The sequence below is a fragment of the Barbus barbus genome (assembly GCF_936440315.1).
Source record: "Barbus barbus genome assembly, chromosome: 32".
Lineage (NCBI taxonomy): Eukaryota > Metazoa > Chordata > Actinopteri > Cypriniformes > Cyprinidae > Barbus > Barbus barbus.
The window spans coordinates 2,107,941-2,125,190 of record NC_136760.1 but is presented as its reverse complement, the minus strand read 5'-3'; the positions used below and the strand labels follow the sequence as shown (position 1 = coordinate 2,125,190).

At 35.9% G+C, this 17,250-nt stretch overlaps 1 protein-coding gene across 1 annotated transcript; it reads right to left on the bottom strand.

The window, feature by feature from the left end:
* Positions 1–635: 635 nt before the first annotated feature.
* Positions 636–15,828, bottom strand: daglb (diacylglycerol lipase, beta). Its single transcript, XM_079389153.1, has 15 exons — positions 15,514–15,828; positions 15,110–15,261; positions 14,853–15,027; positions 12,481–12,748; positions 10,150–10,272; positions 9,937–10,064; positions 9,735–9,861; positions 8,240–8,323; positions 7,614–7,691; positions 7,427–7,507; positions 7,217–7,344; positions 4,088–4,156; positions 3,840–3,912; positions 2,873–3,123; positions 636–1,330 (listed from the first exon to the last, which is right to left on the bottom strand). Exons 1-15 carry the CDS (start codon positions 15,606–15,608, stop codon positions 1,135–1,137), a joined length of 2,028 nt encoding a protein of 675 aa, XP_079245279.1. The 5' UTR covers positions 15,609–15,828; the 3' UTR covers positions 636–1,134.
* Positions 15,829–17,250: the final 1,422 nt, after the last annotated feature.

Sequence of the window (17,250 nt, the reverse complement as noted above, 5' to 3'; positions counted from 1 at the left end):
AGTTGGCGTTTATATATTTGCATATAAATACAGCTCTTTGATTGAAAATCACATTTAATTCTCTGCACGTGTCAAGAAGGAATCAACAAGTGACCAGTTTCTACAAACTATTTTCAGGAACTATATAGATAAACATTTATATATTTTAGCGTTATGATTTTTAATATTTATGTACATTTAAAAAAAAATTATCTAATTAACTGGATATGACGATTAATTAATGTAATTAATCGCACATTAAATTTGGCAGAGAAATTATTCCCAAAAGATCATTTAAACTCATTTTGTTAAACGCATCAAATGCACATTACACAAAGTAGCTTTAAAAAGGTTTTTTTAGTGAACTATCCTTTCAAAGTTTTTTTATGAATTTGGATTTTTTTTGTCATTTTACTTCCATATTTCTTTTATAAATATGGAAATATGAAATTATTTTTTATTGAAATTATAGCCTTCTCTAAATAAGAAACGAATACTATGTGGTGGTAAATTAATGTGTAATTAATATATATTAATACATATATACATGTATATCCAGAATTGATCCAGGATTCTTCACCACCTATGATATTCTGTTTCCTATATAACTTGGACTTATCATTTGCAAGAACCACTAAAACAACCATGCACTTTTTAGCAACATGAATAGACCATCTTTTCCTCAGCATTTTTATTTTTGAAAAAGGCATGATATCCTGAAAAGGCAACAGTGGAGTAAATGAAGAGACTCGTCTACATCAGAAGAAAGGTTTTCATGCGCTTAGTGCCATGCATCAAAGTCTCATATGGCGTTTTGCCAACTGATCACCCAATTCTCGTTTGGCGAAGATACATCACAAAAAACATCACGCACCATTACACTGATAACACTGACATTTTCTTGCTTGAGTCCTCATTGAACAATCACAAAAACGAAAGTAACTCCTACAGCTGAACAACACAGCATTGCATATAATGTGATGTGATGATAACTGTTAAGGATGATGGGAATATATGGCAGTTCATGAAGACTTTAAAAAGCAGACACACAAATGGGAGTATAAATGCACAAATAAATACGGCAAATAAAATGAGTCCAGTAAATCTTGCTCCCGATAGTCTTTTGCGTGTGAGATGCTGCGGTCAGAGTGAAGCTCAGATGACGTTCAGGTGGCTGTTGCTCATGGAGGACGGGCAGAGAGCAAACGGCTGTTCACGGGTCAGACTGCACAGCGCCCGCAGAACCACATCAGGCATGTGATCGGCGATCATCCGCGGGCTGATCAGAACATTACGGAACGATGTCTCACTCGACCACTCGGCGCGGTATCTCACCTGAGAGAAACAGTGTCTGTGTACAGAGAGAGAGAGAGAGAGAGCCGTCAAAGATTATAAAGACAGACATGAATCAATTTAATTGTTTTTATTTATTTATATATATATATATATATATATATATATATATATATATATATATATATATATATATATATATATATATATATATATATATATATAATTTTTATTTTTTTACTTTTTTTTTTAAATTCCAAACATGAATATTTTTTTTTTTACGTTATTTTATTTAATAATTTTTGTACCATTATTTTTAATGATTATTTTTTTAAATTACAGATAGGAATAAATGTAACTTATTATATATTTTTAAATGATTAACTACTGTTTAATAATTATATTTTTAATTACAGACATGAATAAATTTATTTTTTAAATATTTTATTAAATTATTTTTAACTATAAACTATTTTTAACAGGCAAATTTTATTGTTTTTTATTATATATATATTTATTTATTTATTATTTTTTTGAATGATTACAGTCAATCAGATATAACTAATAAAGTGTGATAAGCTCTTAAGACAAGAAAATAAAAATGTCAATAGGAGTAATTCTATTAAGGCTGGGCAGTATGACAATATATACCATGTTACAGTAGAAGTACAGTTTTATACCTGTGTAGTTGTCAGTTGTTGGACTGCTTAATGGCGTCTCAGGTGTTTGTACAGTATTTTATCGTATACATTTTATATCACTTTCATTGCTCCCAGTCTTTTGTTTTAAACTCAAGTGCAGTAAGAAGAAGCTGCTGGAGTTGTTTCCACTTTCCAGCTCTCTGACCCTCCCATAGACAGCAAGGATACGAACACGATCAAGGCACAGAAACGTAGTAAGGACATCGTTAAAATAATCCATGTGACATCAGGGGTTCAACCAATAGACTCTATTCAACAATTCGTCTCCTCCGCATCACCCAGGGGCCTTTTTGGAGAGTATCACATACGTAAACGCCAAATCAACGCTTTTAACAATACAGATTGTGTCAAAGCAACTTTCCAATATCAAAATAGGAAAATAGTGTCAATAATGTAAAATGACAAGATTAAACACTTAATTTCCAGTTAAAGGCATTTCATTATTGAATTCATTGATGTCATCAACCAGCTCAGTTCAGTTTGAATAGTATCTGTGCAATCAAGTCGACGGTATCGCTGGAAATTACGTATGCAACATATGTACACGGATACGTTGTTTACGCTTTGGTCTGAACATAAACAATGTATCTGTGTACATACGTGGGTGACGAATTGTTAAAGTCGTTATATTTGTTTTCTTTGCGCACAAAAAGTATTCTCGTAGCTTCGTAAAATTACGGTTGAACCCCTGATGTCTATTTTAACAATGTCCTTACTACGTTTCTGTGCCTTGATCGTGTTAGGATCCTTGCTGTCTATGCAGGGCCTGAGAGCTCTCGGAATTCATCAGAAATATCTTCATTTGTGGTCTGAAGATGGACAAAGGTCTGACATGAGGGTGAGTATTTAATTGTCATTTTTGGGTGAACTATCCCTTTAAGTCTGATCAAATCACTGACCTGCGAGTGGGCCCGTCCTCTGTGATGTACAGGATGCGTCCGGGCAGGTACAGGGGCAGGTGTGTGGGGTGGGAGGTCGAGTCGTCGGATGACAGGCTCTGGTAGGTGTTTGAGCGGTGAACTAACAGACTCTCCTCGCCTAGCAGCGGCTGGTTAAGCACCTCCTCCTGCCGGTTCTCCAGCTCCGTAGGGAAATCATCAGGAGTTCCTCCAAACAGCTCGTACCAGCAGCCGTGCATTAAGATCTTATACTGAGACAGAAACATATTACTGATAGAGTAAAGGCAGGCAGAGTGTCTGATTTAAGGCCCCAATATACTTCAAACGAAATCGAATAATGAACTGATATGGCAAACTCTGAATATGACGCAAACATGCAATAATTAAATATGTTAAATAACACAAATGCATCAAATCCTATTTTATTAACCAATGTCTTTGCTGATCCAGTTCAATCATACTAATAAGCAAAAATGACTTTAGATAAACTAACAATTGTGCTTCATTGTTTTTTTTTTATTGCTGAAGAGTGTTGAACCTTCTTCTCCTGCGTTCTAGTTTACAGACGTGAATTTACTCTTCCTTCAGAGGTTTATTCATTACACTTTTTGGTTTGAAAGGGCTTTTACATTTGCTATAATTAGAACTTCTTGTATTAATAACAAACAATCAAGCCCTGCTCATATTTTTAAAAAGTAACGCAAAAGTAACGTAACGCATTACTTTCAATAAAAAGTAGCGTAATTAGTCACTTTTTTAGGGAGTAACGGAATATTGTAATGCATTACTTTTAAAAGTAACTTTCCCCAACCCTGCATATGTTTACATTAATCTATGCAATTAATGTATTAATCTATGTGGAATGTTCGAAAACAGTATCCGGTTGCTCAGCCTTTTCAAACTTATTTTTGCCCCCAAACGAACTTCGTTTGAAATATGGGCCTTTACACTGACTGAGCGATCTTACCTTTGGTTTAATGCAGTTAGAAACCATTTTTAGTAATCTTCTTTTCAAGTCTTCCATGTTAGGAATGCTCAATCTACAGAAACAAAATGAGCACAGTTTGAGGAAGTGATACGAACCAGACTATACAAATAGAAGTGAGAAAAAAGGAGCCAGAAACAGGCTCTCTAAAAATAGCCACTTTAACACGTACAAATGAAATCAAGCAAGCATCTGATTGATGACCTTGTGGCCGTTTGACTAAATCTCACCTGGGTACAAGATCTTTTCCCAGCACCACCGAGACGACAAACTGCTTCGAGTAATCGGCCAGCGCTTTACTGAGGAGACACAAGCTAAAACTGTAGTATTTTGTTGGAGTAAACAGCACAGTGTCATGTTTCTTTGGACGTGTACAATTGTGCTCTGTAAAAGGACTGCAAGCGTTTTTAGGATTGTATTTTAGGACTGTCAAGACCTTCCTGCAAAGCTACCAGAAAAACTCTGCTCAAGTGCACCGAGGGCAAAAATCTGATAAAGAAAAAAAAAATCTGAAAAAAGTTGATAAAGAAAATCTATTTGTGACATTATTTTTGACAGCATCCTCATTTTACTGTATTTTTACACAAGTGCCTAAAACTTTTAACAGTACTGTAGCTTTGCAGGTATTTTTCTTGAAGCATCTTGGAGACGTTGCCACAGTTCTTCTAGATTTATTCTGTCTCAGTTTGTCCTGTTTCTTCATGTTATTCCAGACAGACTGATGATGATCAGATCAGATCAGATCTCTGTGTGGAGCGCTGGCTGTTGTCAGACAAAAATCTCACTGGATTATTAATAGGAAGTGATAGAAGAAATGATAAAAAATGAAATGATAGAAATGAATACTTTACTTTAGCAAGGATGCTTTAAATTGATCAAAAGTGATTGATAAAGACATTTATAATGTTACAGAAGATTTGTATTTCATATAAATGCTGTTTTACTGAACTTTCTATTCATCAAAGAAACCAGAAAAAAATTCTACTTAGCTGTTTTCAACATTATAATAAATGTTTTTTGAGCAGTATATCATAATATTAGAATGATTTCTCATGTGACTTCAGCTTTGAAATCACAGAAATAAATGACATTTTAAAATAGAAAACAGTTATTTTAAATAGCAAAAATATTTCAAAATGTTACTGTTTTTGCTGTATTTTGGATCAAATAAATGCAGGCTTGGTGAGCAGAAGAGAATTCTTTATAAAACATTAAAAAAATCATACCGTTCAAAACTTTTGATCGGTAATGTGTGTTAGCCTATAGTTTGAAGTTTGATATTAATATTAATAAGGTGAGTCTGAGATGTTTATTTGACAGTGATTTCACATTTATTGTTTGTATGAAGGCTAAATACAAAAGGTGAACATTATTTATTTGTGTGGTTTTTTTAATAAAATATATATTTTTCTAGGAGGAGGTTTCGTAGACTTGGCAAATTTATTTTTCATAAGTTTGTAGGTATAGACATCTGTTACGGCCATTCTTGGCAGTTTTTATGAGGCTTTTTTAAAATAGAGTTCATATCGATATCGGATTTATATCGTATCGACCGAAATTAAGAAATATATTGTGATATAAATTTTGGCCATATCGTCAAGCCCTAATATATATTTATATATATATATATATATACACATTATGATAATGATTAGGAATCATCAGATTTGGAAGTCCTCGGCATCAAAAACTTTGCAAACACTAGCAATAGTAATTTGTTGGCGGCAACCAAAACTATTTTTTGTCAAGCAAAAGCCTTATTTGATCAGTTAATGTGATTTAAGAGTGATGTAAATGACTCCCTCCTTCAGAATCAACACTTGCAACTAACATAAAATGCACTTTAAATAAAAGAAAAAAAACTTGCAGTGATGAAGTGTATTCAGTGTTTACACAAATCTTTGGTGATGTCCTAACAACCAAGATTAGCACACAAAGCGTCCACGTCTGCTAATGTCCGATTCATGACATAACGACTCATTTGAACTGATTCATTTTAAAGAATGGTTAAAACTACTGATCTGTCCAACACTCAACTCGCAAGACGTCGCTGTCCGAATCAGTGTATAACAATAAGAAATCATTTACTCAGAACAGCCTTGATAAGCCTTGATAATCCACAATTTCAGGTTATTTATGAGACAATGTGTAGTAAATTACCCATCAAATCATTTAGTTTAGTCTGGAGTGAGATGAAACAGCACAAAGCAATTTGTTAGCTTGCTGCTCATTTTATTCAGACGTATGGTAGAAAATTAGACTATTACTTAAACTACTTTTTTAATGCTTTTTAATATTGATGTTATTATACCAAAATAATTGTCTAGCAAAGAAGGATCCATCAGCCACCACCAAAGACCTTTTTGACCCAGGAAACACCCTGGGAGTGTATATATCAGATTCTGGTATTTCCTTCAGTATCATAGCTACAGTATCTAAACAATTTCTTGTTATGATATTAAACCTGTATTTAATGATCTCAAAGTAAAAGGTGGTGCTAAAGTCTTGTGGTGGCTGTGCTTTAAAATTGAATTATTATAACCTTAATTTAAGTAATGAAGGATTTTGAAAGTCTTACAGTAAACCCTGCCTGGTTTAAATGTTTCAAAATGATTTGCAGTTGAAAACATTTGTTAGAAATTTAGAAAAGTAATCAGTTACATTACCGTATTGACCCGAATATAAGACGACCCTGATTATAAGACGACCCCCCTTTTTCCAGATGTACCTTTTTGGAAAAACCCAAATCTTGTTGGGTTTTTTTCTCTCTGTAAAATTTTTTTCTTAAATTATTTTCCTATTTTTCCTATTTTAATTTTTATGTATGGTAAATACTGGCAAAATGTACCAACAATCACATTTAAAAATATACACTTTTTGATGTACCATAAAAATAACAGGTAGCCCATCTGAATTATATAACATTTAGGCTATCCTTCTCATACTAGCCTACCAAAATCTTACTAATAATAGAAGTGAAATCTTAGTGTAGTCTTCAAATCTGGGTACGGTCTTACTTTTTAAAATCACTTACAGAGGAAGTACAACACGCGTTACATTAATTATTTTTTGGCACGCTCGTTTTATGCGTGTTTGGCACCACCTATTGTTACGGGTGTATTATTGACATGTCAAAGTCTAGACCCTGAATATAAGACGACCGTGTTTTTTCAGATGTATTTCCAAGAATTGTCTTATATTTGGGTACTTTAATAAAGTAATTGAAATAGTTACACTACGCATTACATTTTAAATAAGGTAACTTGTAATCTGTAACCTATTACATTTCCAAAGCAACCTTCCCAACCCATGTGCATGAGCCGCTGCGCTCAGATTGAGAGCGTTTCTGTGTGATTTACCTCATCAGGCCCCCTGGTGGAGAGAAGGCGTAGCACTGGAGTGTGGGGTGTGTGCTGCGCAGGAGAACGGCCAACAGAGACGCCGCTCCTGCTCCCAGACTGTGACCGGTGACCACCAGCGTATACTCCTGCACACAAGCACAAGAGAAACCTTCATTCAGCTGCCGATTCTCCTGCTGGATGAAGAAAGCGCAGCAGAACCGCTCTCACAGGTGCGATGTTGAACGCCTGACTCAGAATCCCATCGTTCACTAGTCTCTTGTAGATGTAATGTGCAGCTTGACAAATGCCCTGCGATAGAGAGACATTCCAGCAAACATAAGCATTCAGTGAGAGAGATCATGCTTCATAACTGATGTTTTGATGATTTTAATGTTGAGACAGATGATTTTGTCACCTTGTGAGCGTAGCAGGTTCCTGAAACGCCTTCCACAGACAGATTCTCACATTCAGCTGAGAGATCCGTCAACACGTCCTGCAAACACACACAAACACAAAACCACATCAAGTCCACTGTAATACAGAGAGATCAGGCTGATAGAGCTGATTCCACTGAAAACTCAGATTAAAAGTCAATGCCAACCATTCATTTCACGTTTTAGGCAATAATCAATAAATAATTCTACAGTTTTTTCAAAATAAATAAAACGTTAAACAACTCCAATCAATCTTAATGCACATTTAAATAAATGAATATTTTCCACTATATATCACAGCCCTCCTCAGAAAGTCACACAATCAGAGGAATCATTACACCTGTGACACGGGATTAGTAACTCAATCCTAAATATAGCGATAGTAAAAGCCCAGGGAAAAAACTAATATAGAGACTTAATGCAAACTCTATGAAATGACCTCGACAGCAGTGAATAAAAGGAATGACTGGCAAGCATCAAGAGTGTGATTTGTTTAGGGAAATATCAGCCTGACCGTTCAGCACAAACACACCTGCAGAAGGCTGCTTCATTAAGCATGATTGCTTTCTCTGATCATTATCAGTGTAGGACTGATGCTTGAACTCACCTTCAGCGACAGCGTTCCCCTCACAGCGACCAGGACCGCCTCTCTCTTGTGATCTAACGCCACAAAAAACGGGATCTCGTAGATCTACAGAGTAAACAGACACTGCTGTAGTTTAGACTGCACAATATTTGAAAAACTGACATTGTGATATCCTCAGGTCCTTTTCTTAAATTATAAAGTGAATAGAGTTTAAAAAACAATCTCTTTCCACTTGAGTTTTCATAGGCCATAGTTTTTGACCAACTCAATATGCTTATAAAGTAATAATAGTTATGATTTTATTGTGATTATTATTAAATTAAACAATAAAGTAATAACAATCCTTGTGAGTCCATTTAAAAAAAAGTTACACAGTGGTTCTTAGAGGGCAAAAATGTGCATGTCAAAAAAAACACGGTCCATTAAAAAATCTTTGGTAGATATTACAGTCTTGGATTTGTCAATGATCAGCAAAAACACTCATTTTTATGCATTATAATTTTTTTGTTCAGTGTCAGACAAAAAAAAAAAAACCCTATGTATGAGTATATTTTCTACAGGCCAAGCCTGAGAAATTGTATATAAAAAATATATATTAAATAAAAACATTATTATTATTATTATTATTATACATAATATAATATATATACATTTTCTTGAAAAATACATCATAAAATCGTGCATTTTTCAATCAAATTAATTTATTAATAAAAAGTTTTTTATTTTTACTACAATAAACTTAATTCTGTTGGCTTTACAATTTTTATTTATTTTTTTACAATTTTAATGTAAAAAATGTTTACATACTATATGTGTGTACTGTGTATATATTTTGTTATGTATATATACACACACTTGTATGTATTATAGAAAAATATTTTAGATTTATAACATAAAATATGTATATTTATATATAATGTAAATTATATACTAGTATAAATATACGTATATACATACAAATATTTTTTTAAATATATACATATATGTGTGTGCATTTATATATACACAGTTCACACACATATAGTATGTAAACAAACTTTTATTCTGAATGCGATTTATCTTTTTGCAGCCCTACATTCATGAGAGTAAATGAGGGTGAAATATTAAAATTCAAAAAAAAAAAAAAACTTTGACTAAATTTATATAAAAAAATGAAAAGGATAAATAAAAAATGTCTCTAAGGATGCACAAGGGATAATAAAATGTTTTAATTTGCTTTAAAATTACAATACTAATAAAGGTCTTATTTCTTGATTTTCAAATGGTAAATCATCATCAGCTTTTATTTTGACGGGTTGCCAAAAAAAAAAAATCATTGATTTCAGAATGTAGCCCTATTGAAACAAAATCATGAACCACACGTCTGTAAATGTCACGCTTCCTTCTAAAAACTGCATTTATTTAATTAAATCACAGCCTGCACAATTTGAAAATCACAAAGCCATGTTTTTATTTTGATATTTTGTATTCGAAACACAGGCATTCTGAAGTACTCTGGAGTCACGTGAGACGTCACCTGGTTATGAAAGCTGATGTGGATGAAGTCTCTGTACTGCAGGCCTGTGCTCTGTAAGATGGAGGTGAAATGGCAGCCCAGGTTGTCTCCTCCGACCAGATCGTACTCCGCCTGACGGCTTCGACAGCTGAAACGCAGACTCAGATGACTGCAGCTCTGTATTTAACACTGCTAGGGTTCAGCTGGCAAATGTCATACGCACCAGTCTCCGCTGAGTTTGCAGAGGCCTGTGAGTGGGTTTGAGTAGACGTACAGTGGCCATCCGTATGCGGCCGCTGCAAACTGCATAAAGTGAGTGGCTTTCTCAAGCTCAAGCTCCAGATCCTCCCTCTGAGAAAAACACAGGAGGTGTGAGCTCACCCAACACACAAACTACACTGCACATCCATCAGCTACTGCAGCGATAGAGACTCACTATAGGGGAGGACGGGCTGTGGGACAGGACCTCATCGGGGTCCCTGCAGTGCTCCATTTTGTCCTGTTCCTGATGCAGAAGAGCCAGACCAGCCGCGATGTCACTGGGAACCAGGTCTGTGTCCTGGAGACAAGACACACAAGTCAGTCTCACATTAAACTCAGCAAGAAGAAGGATCATTATTAGGGTTTTTAATCACTAAATAAAACCATAAAAATAAAATTAACTTTAACCTGAACTAAAATCAAACATAAAAATATTTAGTTTCTACTAGTTGAAGTACTAAAATAAACTGAAACTAATAAATAAAGGCCGAGTATATAGACATATATATAAAAAATTATAATAATAACAAATAATAATAATGACAAACAACAAAAATACTAAAACTTCAACTAAAATTAAAGTGAAAATAGGAAGTATAAAAGTCAAATCTAATTTAAAATTAAGTCAATAGTATATCAATGATACTAAATAACACTTGTAGTGATGCACAATATAATCAGTATCATTTAAGTTATAAACCGATGTTGCTGTGTTTTTTTAATAACTCTATCAGATGATATAGTATATTTAATTGTGAATGCTCACTTCCACTATTTTGACTGCTTCCTGTATTTTAAACCGCTATCAGTTAATGAGAGCTACGATCAACTTAAGCTTACGATGCTTTTGGGAAACGCAGCCCAGTATGGTTTGCACTCTAGAAATCGATTTCTCTTTTAACGTGTTTTTGCAGCGTTGAGCAATGTAGCTAATCACAGACATATCAGGCGTTTCAGTTTCTTTTTTGTTCTGGTATAGTGTTCAGCACAAATCATCTCATTATAAAAAAGTGTTGATGCATTGTGCAGCGTAGAGAACTTTATTGATAATAATGCATCTTTGTGAGCGGTGTTGGGTGTAACGCATTACTGTAATTAAATTACTTATCCACTGAAAAAAGTAAGGGATTACTGTTCCTTTTTAGGTAATTTAATTACAGTTACTTATAAAGTACTTGCGTTACATACAGTAAATAATTTCAACCGTTCTAAAATCAATACTGAATTTGAAATCTAAATTTACTGTCTAAAGATAAAATTGAATGCAGAGGCTTTAACCCTCCGCGCGACAGCTCGTTCACTTTCAGATTGTCCTGATTCACAGAGAAGCCTTAAATACTCAGATACATAAGAATAAAATGAATAGAATCTAAAAAGCTTGAAGTGTCTACTTTTAAATGAAAGAATTAAAATGAAAAACTAACTATCTGAAAGCTTGAAGTGTCTACTTTTAAATGAACGAATTCAAGTCGAAAACGAATGTTATCCGATTATGTAATCCGTATAAAACTGAGGTACAGTCTTTCCCGTATCTGAGCTCATTATATGCAGTCACCTGCGCGCAAACGCCTTCACCTAAGATTAAAAGAAAATAGTCTAATTTTCATTATTTTTGAAAGAAGACCTATGAGGAATTTACCTCATACAAACAGCGCGATCTGACAGTATCGAGAAACAGTGTCTCTTCCGCGGCTCGGTAAGCTTTCAACACTTTTTTTTTTTTTTTTAAGTAAGAGCAAGAGACTGTACGACATTCACTTTACATGATTTGGCTGATATTTACCTACAGAGCGTGACTAACGCACCGCATTAAAAGAAATGATCGTTCATGTTTTCATAACCGCTGACCAAAATCAAAAACAAAACTAAAATTAAAACATTTTTGAGAGCAAGGCCCTACGCAGCTTGCGTATTCTGCGTATAGGGAGGATCGGCTCTGATTTCTGTCATTTATTCTTACCTACATTAGCTAACGTGTTATTGTTACATAAACCTGTACGGATTTTACTATGTGGGCTTTTCCTGAACATCTTGCCAAACTGAAATGTATTGTTTAACTTTTAAGCTTTTTTGTTATTCAGATATTTTGCAGAGTATTTCTATTTGTTAACCAAAGAAGGTTACATTTTTTATAAAAAAAAAAAAGTTTAAGTATTACAGTTGTTTTAAAGCTAAAAAGGCTAAACTATTCTATGTTTGACTCAAATTGAAAGAATACAGTTTAATTTCTATTAAGGTTTTTAAGATGTAGCCTAATTAGCGATTTGAATAATTAAGTTACTTGTTGAGTAACTAAGTTACTTTTCAGACAGAGTAATTAGTAATTTAAATACAATATTGATGAAGTAATTAGTAACTGTAATTAATTACTTTTTAAAAGTAACTTGGACACCACTAATATAAGAAGCACCCTTAGTGATTTGATTCTGGAGCCAGGCCTGAGGAGATTCATGTGAACTGTGGCTTTTCAGTGTAACGCAGTCATTATGTGGTAAAGACAACGAACCAGGAAGAAGCCGCTGACGAGCTGGGAGATGCTGGAGAAGGCGGCACGGTGGTTGTTGTCCTGCGGCAGGAAGCAGCAGAGCAGACGCAGACGGCTCTCCCACACCCGAGACGCCACCGAGTGCGCCGTGTAAAATACCTGAGACGACTCGCTGCTCTCCAGATCCCTGACGCCCAGCGGAGCCTCCGGCAGAGCCTCCGGGCTCTGACTACCCAGAGGATCGAACACAACCAGCACACCGACCACCATAGACAGGAGGATGATCCAGCTGAGGACACACACACACACACACACAACGCTATGCTAAACACTTCATCCTGCAGAAAGATTGGGTTTGTATGATTATCTATGCTTACAATCAATCTGAGTCATTCTATGCCAGCTTCCAGTAAAGACATTCAATCACACAAATGATAATATGTTCATTGTGCCATCTCAAGAGAAGATAAATTCATTCAAATACATTTTGGGATATAATTTTGCATTCTGAAAGATTGACAGTTTTATAAGCTTGTGCTGAAGGTCATGAAACTACAAGGTGCCAATTGGAAAGAGTATTTAAAGGGGTCATATGATGCAATTTTAAAAGATGCAAAAGTGTTACAAGCTGTTTGTGCATAGATCAGATCACTAAAGTTGACTAAAGTCTCAAACCCAAAGAGATATTCTTTATAAAAGTTAAGACTCGTCCACGCCCTCCTAAAACACCTCATTCAAACACGTCTACATCACAATGTGGAAATATTTGCATAATGCCGCCCAAATGTTCACGCAAAGAAAGGCGGCATGGTTTCAGTAACAGCAGTAGTGTTGATACAGCCGTGTCAGGGAGACGCTGTGTGTTTCTATGAGAAAGCAAAAGCACTTTATTTGGCCTTCCGAGAGTAGATGCATTTAGGAATCATTGGTTAAGATTTGTTTACAACACAACAGCACAACCCAAATGTTTGAATTTCTGCAACGCATTTTATGGACGACAGTTTCGTGAACCTAGAAGAGGCTGTGAAGGCTATTTCTAAAAAAAAAAGGGTCAATTCCGACTTTGCTTTGACAATCTGGCGCTTCTGAATCAGCGACTGTATGCATGTTTTATTAGTTCAAGTGTTTGCTATTGATTGTTCAAATGCGGAGTTTTGCACGTCGTGTGTGTGTGTGTGTGTGTGTGTGTGTGTGTGTGTGTGTGTGAGGGGAACAGGGTCACATCACAGCGGAGTGTACTACAGTCCGTCAGAAATAGTCTTAACCGCAGCTTGTGTGCAAATACATACGAGCATCATCACTGTGTCTGTCACACGACTCTTCAGTTGGCCAATCAGAGCAGACTGCACTTGTCGGAAGGAGGGGCTTTGTAGAAAACGAATCGTTTGAGAGAGGCGAGGCATACAGGAACTACAATAACGTACAGTATTTGAAAATTAATGTGTTTTTTTAACATTAAAGCATGTAAATATATTCTGTTACACCAAACACACAAAATAATGATCTTTAAAACAGCATCATATGACCCCTTTAATGCTAATATTTTTACAAATATTCAGTTTTCATAATTAAATCATCCATTGTAAAATTAACAGAATATAAGAGAAACTTGAGAAATTAACTTCTCCTTATCTTGAAAGGACTATGATGCTACTATGACAAAGTTGTTTTGATTTAGGGAAGAAAAGTGGAAACATATGCAACAGGGTTGAGACACAAGCCTATTTAATACACAATAAATGTATTATATAAAAACATAAAGAGAGAATACTAGCTTTTATATGTGCCTATATTTTGTTTTAATCACAACTTGCATGAGAACAGGACACATCCACTTAAACAAAACAACATAAAATGTGTTTAGAAAAATATCTATGAAAACATGGTAAAAGTAATTCAACTAATTTTGTAAACATGCACTACTATTCAAACGTTTGGGGTTTGCGAGATTTCTTAAGATTTTTTAAGCCTCCTCTGTTCATCCAGGCTGCATTTATTTGATCAAAAATACAGAAAAAATTGAAATATTATTACATTTTAAAATAGCTGTGTTCTGTGTGAATATACAGTAAAATGTAATTTATTCCAGTGATTAAAGCTGTATTGTCAGCATCATTACTCCAGTCTTCAGTGTCACATGATCTTCAGAAATCATTCTAATATACTGATTTACTGCTCAACAAACATTTCTGATTATTATCAATGTTGAAAACAGCTATGCTGCCCAATATTTTCTTATATTTTTTTCAGGATTCTTTGATGAATAGAAAGTTCAAAACAACAGTATTTTTTTTAATCTACTTTTTTTTACGTTATAATGTCACTTTTGATTAATTTGATGCATCCTTGCTGAATTAAAGCAATAATATCTCGTAAAATGATTTCTTCCTTACCTGGAAACCACAGCTCCAATCACAGCCCCGACCTCCTCCGGCTTACACCCTGTGCTGCTGTCAGACACCCAAACGGCCCCCAGACAAGCCCAGATCAACTCAGGGAAGTACAGGAGGGCGCGCAAATACACCAGAGCTGGCATAGAGCGCCGAGGACCGGGATTCATGATGGTTCCTAAACCAGATCACAGCAGCGTTACACTGACAAGCCCTCCAGATGTGAAGAAGCCACAGCATGCGTTCGCTCGCTCGCTTACCTTGAGCACTGATGTAGACGACTGCACAAAGTGTCAAAATAATGACAGCCAACAGAACCAGAAGAACTACTAGGTAATTGTGCAAATATGCACCACCTTGACAGTCAAATCGTCCCTTATGGTTAGTGTACAGAACTAAAGTCACAATCCACCTAGAAGACAAGAGATGACACTCAAGTACCTATGAGCACATATGGTTTTAGCACATAGTACTGCAATTGAATATTAGCTCATTAGTATGGTATTGACATATATTTATGGTCATGTAGTTGTGAATATCTTATCATCACCCCCACAGTAAGTGTGTGTTTTGTGTATTATGGTATTTCTAGGTACCATGGTGTGTGTACTATGGTATTAAAGACTGTAGGAAGCTCAGAAGCTCGTTGTTTTGAGTGTCTTACCACACAGCTCTGATAAACAGCTCGAAGGCACCAGGAAACACAAGATCATCGCTGGCGATCCGCCATCGGCGTCCAAACACCACCAGCCCGGGCATCCTGACTGACCTCTGATCAACTTCAACACAGATTTCCTTTCGCCGTCATCAGTGTATGGCAGCAAGCATTACAAAGCCCCATTACTGTGCCAGCCTGTAACTGCTCTTCATATTGCGACATGTGAGTAATAAACGCCTCTTACACTGACGTCTGACATCAACAAACATCTGAGCCCTGCTCGCTTTGTTATTCCTGTTCTGTGTAGCACCGAAATGTGTCCGACTCCAGGAGCTAAATAGTTCCGTGTGGAATGCAAGTAGATCTAATAATGGAAAGATTGATTTCAATGAATCGGTTATTATTTCTAACATTTGTTTATTGCGTTACTATAAAGCAAAATGTAGTTTACTATGCAACGGTTTAAAACATCCATTCTAAATTTCCTTATGATTTTTTACTAAAGTAATTTTTATTAATCCATGTATATATATACAGGTCCTTTTCAAAAAATTAGCATATTGTGATAAAGTTCATTATTTTCTGTAATGTACTGATAAACATTAGACTTTCATATATTTTAGATTCATTACAACACAACTGAAGTAGTTCAAGCCTTTTATTGTTTTAATATTGATGATTTTGGCATACAGCTCATGAAAACCCAAAATTCCTATCTCAAAAAATTAGCATATCATGAAAAGGTTCTCTAAACGAGCTATTAACCTAATCATCTGAATCAACTAATTAACTCTAAACACCTGCAAAAGATTCCTGAGGCTTTTAAAAACTCCCAGCCTGGTTCATTACTCAAAACCGCAATCATGGGTAAGACTGCCGACCTGACTGCTGTCCAGAAGGCCATCATTGACACCCTCAAGCAAGAGGGTAAGACACAGAAAGAAATTTCTGAACGAATAGGCTGTTCCCAGAGTGCTGTATCAAGGCACCTCAGTGGGAAGTCTGTGGGGAGGAAAAAGTGTGGCAGAAAACGCAGCACAACGAGAAGAGGTGACCGGACCCTGAGGAAGATTGTGGAGAAGGACCGATTCCAGACCTTGGGGGACCTGCGGAAGCAGTGGACTGAGTCTGGAGTAGAAACATCCAGAGCCACCGTGTACAGGCGTGTGCAGGAAATGGGCTACAGGTGCCGCATTCCCCAGGTCAAGCCACTTTTGAACAGAGAAGCAGCACTGGACTGTTGCTCAGTGGTCCAAAGTACTTTTTTCGGATGAAAGCAAATGTTGCATGTCATTTGGAAATCAAGGTGCCAGAGTCTGGAGGAAGACTGGGGAGAGGGAAATGCCAAAATGCCTGAAGTCCAGTGTCAAGTACCCACAGTCAGTGATGCTGGTGTTGGTCCACTGTGTTTTATCAAGGGCAGGGTCAATGCAGCTAGCTATCAGGAGATTTTGGAGCACTTCATGCTTCCATCTGGTGAAAAGCTTTATGGAGATGAAGATTTCATTTTTCAGCACGACCTGGCACCTGCTCACAGTGCCAAAACCACTGGTAAATGGTTTACTGACCATGGTATTACTGTGCTCAATTGGCCTGCCAACTCTCCTGACCTGAACCCCATAGAGAATCTGTGGGATATTGTGAAGAGAAAGTTGAGAGACGCAAGACCCAACACTCTGGATGAGCTTAAGGCCGCTATCGAAGCATCCTGGGCCTCCATAACACCTCAGCAGTGCCACAGGC